At 43.5% G+C, this 13,615-nt stretch overlaps 1 protein-coding gene across 1 annotated transcript; it reads left to right on the top strand.

Moving 5' to 3' along the window:
* Positions 1-868: 868 nt before the first annotated feature.
* On the top strand, positions 869-13,211 carry LOC142813967 (glutamate receptor U1-like). Its single transcript, XM_075891932.1, has 8 exons — positions 869-961; positions 2,020-2,120; positions 2,866-2,950; positions 3,592-3,750; positions 4,679-4,835; positions 6,036-6,253; positions 8,378-8,664; positions 11,401-13,211. The coding sequence occupies exons 1-8, from the start codon at positions 917-919 to the stop codon at positions 11,630-11,632; spliced, it is 1,284 nt and encodes a 427-aa protein (XP_075748047.1). The 5' UTR covers positions 869-916; the 3' UTR covers positions 11,633-13,211.
* Positions 13,212-13,615: the final 404 nt, after the last annotated feature.

Genomic DNA, 13,615 nt, shown 5'->3' with positions numbered 1-13,615 from the left:
GCTATGGCAATGGCAACGGTGACGGCAACACCACTCACGCAGGAACGGGTGCCTCAGAGTTTCGCTCTTATACCATCTTTAATCGGTGGTTTCCGAGTGCTCCAGAGTGCTCTCGTGAGAGAGATGTTGAGGGAAGGGAGAGACGTAACCTTACTTTTTCTCAGGAGAGTGCTCCGAAACGATAAGTCAAACATGGCATAAAAGTAGGCATCGTAGGCATATGACCGGTGGTCTGTGAAAACGAACGAGGTAGCGATAACCAAGGGAAGGGAAACACCGTCGAAGCCGACAAGGAGTTTTGTGGCCCGGTGATGTTAAGAATTCATTATAAAAAAAGCACGAAAAGCACAAGCAAGTAGCAGGACCGAGCGCTGATATACAGCTGATCTTTATTTTCGAATGTGGACACATATAGACCATGATAGGCAAAACAGACGTGACTACGTGTGTTTGCAGTTATACCTCTCACGTCAAGATTATCGCATCACCACTCTGTTTCACAACAAACGTGTTCATGTCATGTCAAAGATAAAAGGTCAGCTCCTTTTAGAGAAAGCGTTATGGATGCCTTTCTAAGTAATTCAGCTTTAGGGCTTGCAATTTCGTCTGCTTCAATTATTTTCCTTGTTTCTCTTTGTTTACGCCTGTGTCGCAAAACTCCGGTGTGCAACCTACAATGGTAAGTTGCAAGTCAGTGCTCTGTCCTGTTTCTTGGGTTTCTTTCTGTTTTTTTGTTTTTCTACTATGAGTGTGTATCAACTTGCCCAAGCCTTAACCTTAGAAGTTAAAAAGTTTAAAGGAATAAGATAAAGAAAGCCTAAGACAGCATAAATGGATCATTCAGAGGCCATGATCTATACTGTGGGCAAAAAAGGTAATAATTTTGATAATTAATCTCACTTTGGTTATTTTCAGGATGGCCACCAGCATCACAAAGCCATTCAGGATCTTGTTTCATCATGTGAGTGTGGTTTGCAAAACAGCATCAGTAATCGCTGAAGCAAGAGTAGTGAATCACCTTGACCGTGAAATGTCCTGAGCGTACTGGACGCGCACATAAAATAGAAAAAACTTATTGAAACAGTGCTGAGTGGGATACGAAAGAATCTAGTTGTACAGCAGCACTGGATATCTTCAAAGCGGAATGTTCAATGTTCAATGTTTGAAAATTTTCGAATGCATCGCATGAGTGTCCCTCAGAATGTTCTTGAACGTCAGTTTTCTGTGAACCAAGAGAACGCAACACATGAGCATTAGAGATATTCTGTGTGAACAAATAAGTTATTGATGAATTCAGAAAGTTTTAACGCGATAGAGTTAAAGAGATTGTTTCGCAGAAATTCTAGAGTCTGCGTCGGTGTCGTTGGTTGTCAGTGGAAAATCATCTAAGGCGTCATCAAAAAATGAAGAACGATGCAAATAAAATAAATAATAAAAATCCCTGGTCAGACGGGGGACCGCACCAGGATGGTGTGAGACCTAGAGGGGATCGAACCTGGGTCGTTTGCTTGGCAAGTAGATGTTATACCACATGGTATATAGCGTGTATATAGTGAAAATAGCTTCATCTGCTTGAAAATGCGGTGAAAGTATAGCTTTCATTCTTTACAAGCACACGTGTCCTGTATACATCCATTACAGTGCAACATTAAATATTCTAGTAATATTGTGTGGTACAAGCACTCATTGCCAGTGGGCATCAAAACATGTGATTTTCATAATCACTTCGTGGTTTGAAGCTAGTGACCCGCTACAAAAGGCACACATGCTACTGCACCGTTAAGGCCTCGCAGTGGGTGGATATCAAGTTCTAAAAGGTTTCATACAGTAAGTGTTTGAAGTACGCACTGTGAATAGGATATCGCTATCACGCTCAATTTCCGAAGGGGAAGCTTTAGGGCCCCCTAATTTTTTATTGGCTGGTAGAAGACAAAATCAGGAATGTGCCTCATATTTTTAGGGGAAGTTCGGGTTACACTAATGAGAACGCAAGTGATCAGTAAGTCTCCTTTGTTTCAGTGGCCGCCTTATCAATCCGCTGTGTATCGTGATGGCAAGCTAGCCATGGCGGGGCCCGCTGGAAATGCGCTCAATGCTGTTGCCAGCAGCTTGAACTTCACGTAGGTACACTCTCACTGCACATTACAACCGCCAAAACTCCTGCTGCATATAAGCAGTTCAGTTGTACTGAACCGCAGAAGTTACGTGAGTGTTGTTTAAGTGCCGTAGAAGAGTTTGCATGTGAAATTATTCCAAGCGAAATATTTATTCTTGCAAAACTGCGATTTCTTTACTCTAATGTCTTTAAAAAGTACTACATAAACTTGTACACGTACTTCCCTATTAACTCGGAATATCCTTGGCAAGATTGGAGGAAATAAATCTATGTTCAAAAGGTTTAAATGTTCGTGTCCCTGCACTTATATGTCGCTAACGAATTCTCTGATAGCATATGGACAGTTTCTTCCTGTGCACGTTTTACATATAAACCACAAATCATAAATGTGGTTGAGACAAAGTTGCCTCCAGCCACTGTAAATGCCTGTCACTGCCATTATGCGTTTTTCGTAAATTGAAGCTCACAAAAGAAGAATTTAAGGGCACCTGGCCATACAACCTGAATTATTGTTACGTGAAGACTGGAATATTCTTTAAAACTTTTCGTAGGGAAGCTGTGTCTCCTTTTTCATTTTTTCATTTCACGAGAGTATAAGACTGCGATAGCCGAATATGCATGATTATGAACTTGACTACCTGTATCATGTCATTTATTGCCAAAAAGGCTACACTGACTGAATTTAAGCTAGACTGGTTGCATGTCATTTATTGGCAAAACAAAGCATCTAAAAGCCACTTCTTTTCCAGATACACGCTCACAAGAGCAAGCGACTATGGTGTCCGTTTGTCGAATGGTTCGTGGACTGGGATGGTCGGTGCTGTACACAGAGGGGTAATAATAACTCAGCTGTGAAAGATATACAAAGTGCCTAGTTTATGAACTCTTGTGGCATGCAACTTTAAGTTCTAGATATTTCAGCGTTCTATCACCTATCAGGTTTTTGAAGTTTACGGTATGACTTAACAAATTTATTTTGGCTGGATGTAACTGTTGATACAGTCAGAAACGACAATATACTTCGCTGAAGCGCGTGAATATATTTTTAGGATATTACAGTTTCTTTAAAATGTGTTCGCTTTTACAACTGTAGAAGGATGAAATTATATTCCGCTATAATTGCTTTATTCCCATAAATCAACCGAAGATTATGTTCTTATTGATCGTGTCTTATTCTTAGTAGCAACTCTCCCTTTCATTATGTTTGATTTACCTGTACATTGTAAATCTCTTGCAAGGTTACATAACAGTGTGCTTAGTTTCTGCCACTGCACCTTGTGCCACCTGCTTTAGTCGTGACGGCTGTAGGATGGTGTATATGAATAAATGACAAAGTGCACAACTCGTTCACTATACAAATATATTTCGAAAGCCACTATAACGTACGCCTAGTGCATTTATTGTCTTGCTCTCGCATGAGCTTGTTCACATACTAATCCGTGGTTGCTGGTACGTTGTGACTTCGCAACATGCAGGAAGCAGATGCCATCATGTCTATGATGACGTTAACCTACGAGCGGCACAGCGTTTTGCGCTTTGGTCCCTGCATTGAAGTCATTGATTTCACTATACTGTCAAGCGCGTCTCCAAATGAATTCGACGCTTTCGGCTACATCCGTGCTTTCGATATTGAGGTGAGAAAGTAGCAGGTAACTGTTTTTGTTTTAGACTCCCCCCCCCCTCCCCCTCCAAAAAAAGTTGTGTTAAGCTAAAGAGTACATTAAACGTATCAGTATGTGCAGTACGTTTCTTTTGTAAATCTTCACTGTGCACTGTCGTAAGGAGGGGTCTTACTGATGTATTCGCAGTCACATTCTTTGTGCAGGCAGATCAACAGATGCTAATGAATGCGGTAAAAATAATAAGGGCACACGACATGCGCTACTTTCCATTTGTACGTATGTGGGCTGTGACATCACCTGTAAAAACTGCAAATTTATAACAAGCAATATAAAAATAAAATGAATGAACACAATGATAGTTGAAAGAATGCGATACTTAAAGCAAGAAATAACGAGACTATTGGTTTGTGCCATTTGTACACGGTAGTGTGCCATATCTGTTCACTCGTGAATAATGTCACTTGTCATAAATAAGATTATGATTTCAGTATTGGCGTAGCCTCATGAACTCGACACGCATTAAAAAAAGACCAATGCAAGACGTAATCAAAACTTGTTTCTAAGCTCAATTTTACGGTCTTTTAAAGCAAAGTGCGCCATTTCAGAAAACATTTTTCAGGTTTGGCTACATTGGATGAGAAAACTAGGGTATGACAGTTTAGTTAAATGTCGACTATTCATTACCTAGGTTGTAGGTTCTTGCTGGAGTGGACGTTTTCAATGACGTACTAATGATATAAAAGTAAACTTGTGTAAAAATAAACTTATGAATTGAACTTATGCACCTACAATTAAGATTTTTAGGGAACAATTGATAGCATATTTTGAATTTCAGCGTACTGCTGGTCTATTAAATTGGCGATATAGGAGATCAGCTGAACACGCATCAAGCAGGCATTCAGGCTGGAATACCAACGTCTTCTTGGTTGTCTCTCCTTAGGTGTGGATCGCCGTATTCGCAAGCCTCATCTGCCTTTCCTGCCTGGTGGCCTTAGGAGAATGGAAGGAAATGTTAATTGGGCGCACAAAGCACGCTAGCTTTCTCGATTGTGCCTACGCCCACGGCTGGGAGCTCTTTGGCCTGCTATTCGCGGAAAGTACGTCACCTGACGACACACTGCACTGCGTTACTCCACGCTAGCGGACTTGTAGAAATTCCACTTGTCACATCGAATGTCCGAGCGTGCCCTGACCAGCTTTGCATGACACTGGGCTTTAGTTAGGTATTTGTTGGTTTGCAAAATATACATTAGATAAATGTGAAGGTATGCATTGTGAAAGTTTTCCACCAGAGATGTAAACTTGAAAATCTACCATGCTGCAGTTAAGAATTAACAACCATAAAAACGGAAAAAATGAAAGCCTAACGATAAACCAATTGTGTTTAGTGCATGCGTTCTTATTAAAAGCGTTCTGTGCCTTTTGAGAGTTCTACGGGGTTAGGATGAACACCTAAGAATCAAATGAAGTGAGGAAGCGAAACTGTGCACGGAGCAGAAATAAGGTGAGCATGAAAAGCTTTAAACAGCGTGGAGAGTGGTGGAAAAAAAAATCAGCACTGGGGCACTTGCTAAGTAAGAACAATATCACATGATGGTCCTAGATGTACTGCGGTGCGAAATTCGCCACGTCACATAGCCTTGTTAAGTCTTCTTTGTAAGCATCTGATTTTCCGCATCTCAATTATCTTCGGAAGAAATCAAAGCTGCTCCTCTAGAAGGGCTCACATATCAGTCACCAGAATACGATGCCGAGTCCCTCACTGAACTTTTACCTAGACAGGTCTGGTCTGGTGCACTCCCCTTTTTATACTCCCATTGCGATGAGAGTGAGTCTTTTCGCCATTTCTTCATAACATGCGGATTGTTTACCGGTCGAGAAACTGGACTTTAAAGACTTCTAGATGAACCACTCCTAAGGAGGCGCTTAAATTTATCTCTTCTTACGGTTGTTTCCTTTGGAGCCATTGTACTGGGTTTTAGCCATGAAAGCGTTGGCGATGCCATATGCGATTTTCTAGGCGATACAAAGCGAATGGAATGGTAAGGTTATCTAAATTCAGCTTATTCTTCAATATTACTGTTGTTTATTTATTATGCTATATGCTAATCAGTTATTTTAAAAACAATGTATTGTTAAACATATTTAGAATGTGAGAAAATTCATTTCTTTAACAAGGTCTCGCCCGTTTTGTGGCCAATCGGCCAATCCTCCACGGGGTGTTGTGCCAGTTCAATAAGAGTCAGCCTACCAACTACCTTTACATATTAAAAATTATTTTTCTTTCTTCCTTTCAGGCTCGCCAAGAAGATATGTCCACGCGTCCCAGAAACTGCTTATGGTCGTGTGGCTATTGACAGTCGTTGTTATGGGCAACTCATTTGGCAGTCTTTTGAAGTCTAAACAAGCTGTTTCCATCTTCAAACCAGAAGTGGACAGTGTTGACGATCTTGCCGCAAGGCCCTATCTTACGCCTGTAATACCTTCAAGAAGTTACCTCGAGACATTTGCACGGGTAACGTTGCCACGTTTACGTTATTCGCATGTCTTTATTTAAACTTTTGCTATACGAGGTAAGCACGACATCACCGCAGCTTAGACGGAAAAGCTGATGTGGCTTAGGAAGAATGGGGTAGTTAGTGCTTGTTGAAGAGCCAAGAACATGTTTACGCATTACCTTTTTTTTGTCACTGCTATAGTCGAGAATTCTCTATTTTCCTCAAAAAGGCCGTGCAGTACTTTTTGAGCATGGTCAGAATATGCTGCCGATCGTGGGTAGAGGCTCCCGTCAACACGAAAGCCTAATATTATAGCGCAGCATGTGGTCTGGAATTCGCAATAAATTATCATATTCAGCTAAAATTGCTTTCTCTTCTCTCGACAAAACGAAATATGCCCAAGAGTCACACGAAGAAAGCCGATATATCAGCCATTGATTGATTTGAACTTGGCGCGCTCGCTCGTTACAGAGATCGCCGCGGGAGGCCGCAACGTGCCCACGCGTGCGCGCGTGATCACACTGATAAACCCGCGCATTAAAAAAAAAGAAGAAAAAAGTGCTCAAGGTCACCAGGTGCGCGTGACGTTTTTCTTTGGCCCTGCCATCTCTCTCTGCATAGCTTCGAGCGCTTTCGTCAAGACGAAAGAAGAGAGACTGCAATTGTAACACGAGACAAACCTTTGTAACTTCACTCGCACTGGATGGATTCCTAAAATTTTTGCGGCGTTGAATTTTTTAGGCAAAAAGCTCTTCCAGTGAATTAATTCCATGGTTACTTGAGAAAGTGTTTCAGGGCCCCTTTAAATATGTAGTATTACCGGGCAGAGAGAGTAAACATACGGTGGTTCCGCGTGCATGCCTAATAGCTTGAATATGACACAGCTGCTATCCAGATGTCTAGGTATGTGCCATGTAATGCTCAAGAACAGTCAGTAGTATGTGGGGAAAACCTGAGCCCTCGTACAGCAGCAAAAAACGTAAGAATGCTTATTCCTTGCATCATAACCATGAATTCTGGTGAGTTCTGACAAGCTTCTGCGTAATGCGCTCATCTTACACTGTCACCGTTCATCACACTATTTCGACTCATCATCTAATTCAGGTTGCGCGCTATATATCCTCCGAGAGTGCGCCGCGGGGTGTGTTCTGGAAAAGGCGAGGTTCCGGGTTCAAATATACAGTTGTTTATTTTCAGCGTATGAGAAGGCAGACAAGGAGCGTGGATTGACGACGCTGGTGAAAGTAAAGAAAAAATTGCACATTTGTAGCAGTGGAGCTTTAGAAACAAGAAGAATATTTTCGATGTGAAGCTGCCTATAATGGCCATAAAACCTTCGGCGAGTATAAAACTGTCATCGTGAGAGGCTGAGTGCCCCATAAATTGAGGGAATCCCAGTATTTACCGCCACTACACTAAATATAAAGATGACAACAGATGGGCGACAAACACCAATTAAGATTTTTGGACAGACGTAACAAAGCACTGAAAAAAAGCTTTATTAAACCGCCGATATTAACGCAGCGATGAACACAGCGGCCGTATGTTTCAGTTTTGATGAAGCACCTGTACGGGCGTCTTTATTGGTATGCACAACGAGAGAATACTAGGGATAGTGAATGCCAACGGTGGCTTCGAGAAGACACCGAAGCAATGGAAGCAATATGCGAACGACGAGGAGCCGGTAGATCTACGGAAAGTGCGAAGGCTTGGTTTCAGCGTGAGTTTCGTTCTCTATAGAGTTTGGACATCCGTGTCGTGTCTCTTACTTTCTGTGGTTGAACTGGAACCTCTCAGTTCATAAAATTAACTTTGAAACAACCTAGCACCATCTAGCTAAAGCCTTTCAATGACCTATAAGCAACCCGATTAGACTTGACAATCGTCAAGCTTTGCCGTTTCAAGCGTTGCGCAAGATAGTAAAAGCTACGCAATTTTTCTCTCTATCCTGTAAATATGAGCGATTAAGTAAACTGCTCGCTTGTACGACACCTTTAGCATGCACGTGATGTTTCTTTGCAGCATATTGAGTGCCTGCTCCGATAATTTGTTTCTACTCGAAGAGGCGACCAAATGCAATTTCCATACCCGGTCTTCAGCCTCGTATTTCCGCCTAAAATTTTCCGTTCTGTATCCTGCAGCACAGTCGTTCTCCGTCAGTGAAAGTGGTGTGGGAGCGGTCACGAAGTCGACGAGCAATGCCTCCGATTTCGGAGCTCTTCACGGACTCCGTGTTGGAACAGGTGGCTGCTCACCGCGCCGTGGTGCTCCTGGACCAGGGCTCGATACTGCTCCAGGTGACCGGCTTCTGCGAACGCCGGAACGTGCGCACCTTCGTCGTAGCCGGCCAGCCACTCGAAAGTTCTCCGTTTGGCTTCATGTTCTCTCGGAGCATCGATGAGCGCTTCTTCCGGAAGCTGTTCGACAAGTAAGTCTCTGATTAGTTTTGCCAGTAAGGCTAACGCACGGGGCGCTACTGCATTGCTTTCAGTCGTGTTTCTTTATTGAGCCTGACTCCCGAGCAACCTCGATGGCTTATGCTAATGTGTTTGGTCATCGTGTAGCGAATAAATTTAAATATAGGCAACAGGAATAGCAGTGTGGTCGAAGCCCACAGCAGTTACATGGCAGAATATATTTTACAAATTTTCAGGAACGCAGCCTTCTGTTCATACATATCATGGCGCATTAGTTACATGATTTAACCGACTTAGAGGTATTGCCCTCTTCATTTCTCGGATGCGTAGGTTCGTTTAAAGTGCTTCCGTAGATGCTATATACTCATCATCAACATCAGCCTGACTACGTCCACTGCCTATGACTATATTAAACCAGTCTGGCTATGTTGCGCCAGTCAACACCGTCCTATGCTTGCTGCGGCCCTGCCACTTCATACCTGCAAAATTCTTCATCTCACTTGCCCACCTAACTTTCTGTCTCCCCCTAGCCCACTTGTCTTCTCTGGGAATTCAGTCAGTTACCCTTCACGACCAGCGATTACCCTGCCTACGCGCTACATGCCCGGCTCATGCCCATTTTCTCTTGTTCATTTTAAGTATGATATTCTTAGTCCCGATTTGTTTCCTGATCCACTTTGCTCTCTTCTTGCTTCCTAAGGTTGCATCTATCATTTTTTCTTTCCATCGCTCGCTGCGTCGTCCTTAATTTAAGCTGAACCCTCTTTGTAAGTATCCAGATTTTTGCTCCATAGCTAAGTACCGGCAAGGTGCATCTGTTATATACCTTCCTCTTGAGGTATAGTGGCAATCTACCAGTTATGATTTGAAAGTGCTTGTCAAATGTGCTCCACCCCATTCTTATTCTTCTAGTTTAATCTCGTGGGTTGGCTCAGGGGTTATTACCTGTCCTAGGTATACGTAGTCTTTTACAACTTGTGCATTATTAGTTATCTCGAAGCGCTGTTCTTTTCCGAGGTTGTTGTACACTACTTTCGTTTTCGGCAGATTAGTTTTAAGACCTACTTTTCTGCTCTTCTTGTCTGACTCCGTAATCATGAGTTGCAATTCGTCCCCTGAGTTACTTAGCAATGCAATGTCATCGGTGAAACGTACGTTACTAAGGTACTCTCTATTAACTCTTATTCCTGACTCTTACCATTCTATGCCTCTGAAAACCCCCTGTAAGCATGCGGTAAATAGTATGGGAGAGATTGTATTCCCCCGCCTTACACCCTTCTTGATTGGTATTCTGTTGCTTTCTTTATGAAGCGCTACGGTAGCAGTTGATCCCCTGTATATTTCTTCCAGGATGTTTATATATGCTTCGTCGACACTTGGATTCTGCAGTGTTTGCATAACTGCTGATATTTCTACTGAATCAAATGCCTTCTCGTAATCTATGAAGTCTATGTATAGCGGTTGGCTGTATTCTGAGCATCTGTCTATTACCTGATTGATAGTATTATTGTGGTCGATTGTTGAGTAGCCTGTCCGAAATCCTGCTAGTTCCTTTGGTTGATTGAATCCTAATGTTGTCTTAATTATGGTGTCAATTACCTTTGCAGATAGCTTGTATACGATGGAGATGAAGCTGATCGGCCAGTAATTCTTCAAGATGCTACATATAGCATGCAAACTTAAAGACAAGGCATGATCCCCGGGGTTGCGGCTTATTAGAAATTTTAGGACGCAGCATCATCAACTTATTCTTTGTGAGCCCCTTAACTCCAGACCTGGTTTGCTTAAGTAAACATTAGTACAACAGCGAAACAGTGCAACATGAAATATGCGCTGATAAAGACAGGCAAGTCACGCTGCTGCCGGTAGCTTCAAAGTGACTTGTTTTCACGTCACTCTAATGTCACTCTAAAACCAGTAATTCATGCACAGAAACAATAAACTCCCACAATCACACTGCTGTTATGCCCACATACAACGTTATTTTAGTCGTAAAAATTGAAAATACTGGCCCTGTCGCAAGGCATCGCGGCGGGGCGCGTTCACACTCGGTGTCGAGGGGGACGAAAGCTGTCAAACTCGCAATTCACTCGCTTGGTGTTCGGAGTGCGTGGAACACCATGGGGCAAACACGATCAGTCGCGGGCCTAGTTTTTGGCTATTAGGTAGCTGAACGCATTTCCGCGTCACTGGAAGCCGCACTTTGGCTGCCCTGGCATTTAAACCACGCGATGTAAACACCCGGCTGCAAATTCGAAATAATGGTTGGGGTTTCGGCGATGGTTCTTACCGACGCAATCGCAAACCGCCCATGCTGCACAACCAAACTCACAGCCTCCACCAGAACGCGCTGCTGAAAAGTCTGATTCACACCAAGATTGCTCTGTTGCTGACAAGAAAGACGCAGTTTCGGATCCGGCCTTGGCTATCCTGATTTTGATGGAGACGAAGTAGTAGTGGCTCACAATTTTCAGAGCCCTCCCCGGCACCGTGCCTCATTAAAAAGTTGTCTTTGAGCACGTAAAAGCCCAGCCACTATCAATATTAGAGAGTGTTATTATCATTGGTGACTGACAGTATTTTTTAGTTAAGATAATCAATATTGCGCACCTTGTATTGGAGTATAATTGCTCAGCAGTATCTCCCATAAGCATCTATTTTTTCACGGTTGCGCTACGTGCCCAGTTATAAACACTGCGAAATGATACACTCATGAAATCTGGACCTGTGACGTGGCGTTCTTGCAGGTACCGTCGCATCCTGGAGACTGGTCTGATGTCAAAGTGGCTGGCTGATAGCAAGGGAAACTGGCAGCGATGCATCCAGTCACGGACTATAGCTGTGGAGAGCATTAGCCTCGACGACACCGTGCCTTTCTTCCTCCTTTGGGGCATCATGTGCGCCATGGCCTTCTGCGCTTTGCTTGGGGAGCTTGTATGTTTGAGAGTGCTGCAACGCCACCACGTCAAGAGGCGATGATCTAAACCAAGACCTTGGGACCATAATGAAGCCTTCACATTCATACAAACCAACACGAGCACTTTACCTGGATTATCATGCACTTACCAAGCAGCACACTGAGAGCACTTGTGTGGGTGAGAAAAAGCTTCATTCTATAATTTATAAGTAAACAAACATGTGCGATGTACCGAGAAGATCAAGTTCCGTATTCATTGTACAGCTGGAAAGTGCCCATAGAGGTTGGCGACATAATAAAAATCAGCACAGGAATCTACCTAACGTTTGTGGCTACTGGCTAAGCCTTCGTCACAGTAGTAAATGAACAGTTTATACATGTCTTTAATAGCGCAAATGTATATCAGGGTGCCATCTGCGCTAGTTACCATCTGCGCTCTACGTACATAAGAAATCGCTGTGAACGACACGATTTTTAAATAAGGAACAAAATAATGTGCATAGACATCGAAAATATAGAGTACAAACACGACAATTCGGTAGATTCGGCATTCGATGACGGGAATCGTGCACGCATGGTGACAACAAGACGGCGCACGTGCCATTGCATAGGTGCAATGTCAAGATAGTACCACTATAAGAACAATCTCGAGTTATCTAATGGTGTACTTGGTTGGCTGCTGCGTTGGTCCTCAGGCTCAGAGTGGCTAGATGCGGAGGCAGCTCGCAATCATAGCGGGAGAGACAGCGTGCCAACTGAATACATCGGCTATCTCAAAAGATAGCGCCTGTAGCGCCACTGTGCAGCAAGCGCGTGCAGCAGCCGGCTAAACATTCCTGAACTGCATGGACAAATGGCGCCAATCAGTCAAGTGACCATCTCCGTCACATCTGGCAGAAGTGAGAGCGTTTCGAGTTCAGCACGCAAATCTGGTGGTTGCCGCCGTCGTCGTCCGAGTGGCTATAGATTCATGGGATTAGTTTGCGAGTTGCTTTAACAACAGCCTAGACGTTTTCTCCGCCTTCACGAGCCGGCTATTTTTTGTCATGGTGCATTTGTGGCTTATTGAATGTGAACCCACCAAACACACGCTAAAAATGCCACAGACAATGCTCGTACACGAAGTATTAACCGCCCGGTGATGTCCCCCTTCCTGAATGCTTGAAAATTTGAAATGCTCTCTCGCGCTGTCGTCTGCCGGTGACCATATGGTTGGAGGCTTGTGTCACATGAGCCGTCCTCCCAAGTAGATAGCGCCACACTCTCTCTCCGAATTCAGAGCAGTCGGGAATGCTCAGAGTGTGAATGTGACGCTCCGAAAGAACCAACCTAACGCAGTCTGACAGCTCGAGTTTTAGTAATCGAATGTATGGCCACTTTTCAGGGCACTCGGGCTCACAAACACCCACACGAATACGCCATAAAACAGTGTAGAGACTGAGGATGTGGTGATGACCATCAACAATGTTCACGCGCAAAAGAAAAAAATAATAAAATGTAAAACGTAACACGATGAACATCAAATATGTTACACCGCCCATGTATCATTGTGGGTGATATAAAATTGGATGGATTACTTTCCCTCTTCGTTGCCAGACGAGACACTGTCAACTTTATGAATATCGGATGGTCCACAAAGCTCGCGTTCATGGCTGGAGTCGAATACAGATTTGGGCATGCTTACTTTGAGGTTGTAAAGTGCTTTACCCGGTGTGTCTACACGTCCTAAAGTTGAACGTTTGGTTGAGGTACGGCATGCGATGTTTGATCGTTCAAACCGATCGTAAGAGACCTTTCATATTGGCCTATCTTAACCATAGCGAAGGCCACGCTCAAGTATAGGTTCACTACGTGAGGTGTATCGCAACAAAACTGCCTTCAAGTGCAAATGTGAATTGAATATCTCTATGAGGGCTACCGAATGTAGGCTTGCTATGAGGCAAAGCTTTCTCATGTTGTTGGTTGCAGCGGTTGCAGCCGTGTGGGGCTATAGGCAGAGGTTTTCGAAGACAAAAATATGCCACTCATTTTTATTGAGCGCCTGT

Source organism: Rhipicephalus microplus, chromosome 4 (assembly GCF_043290135.1).
Source record: "Rhipicephalus microplus isolate Deutch F79 chromosome 4, USDA_Rmic, whole genome shotgun sequence".
Taxonomy (NCBI): domain Eukaryota; kingdom Metazoa; phylum Arthropoda; class Arachnida; order Ixodida; family Ixodidae; genus Rhipicephalus; species Rhipicephalus microplus.
The sequence above is the reverse complement of the archived record's forward strand: the minus strand, read 5'-3'. Positions and strand labels throughout refer to the sequence as shown.

Bases quoted from the DNA above. Each gene is read 5' to 3' on its own strand.
- LOC142813967 (XM_075891932.1), top strand. From the start codon at position 917: ATGGCCACCAGCATCACAAAGCCATTCAGGATCTTGTTTCATCAT. The intron at 2,121-2,865 runs GTAGGTACACTC...CTTCTTTTCCAG, and splicing joins GCCAGCAGCTTGAACTTCAC to ATACACGCTCACAAGAGCAA. The intron at 6,254-8,377 runs GTAACGTTGCCA...TGTATCCTGCAG, and splicing joins ACCTCGAGACATTTGCACGG to CACAGTCGTTCTCCGTCAGT.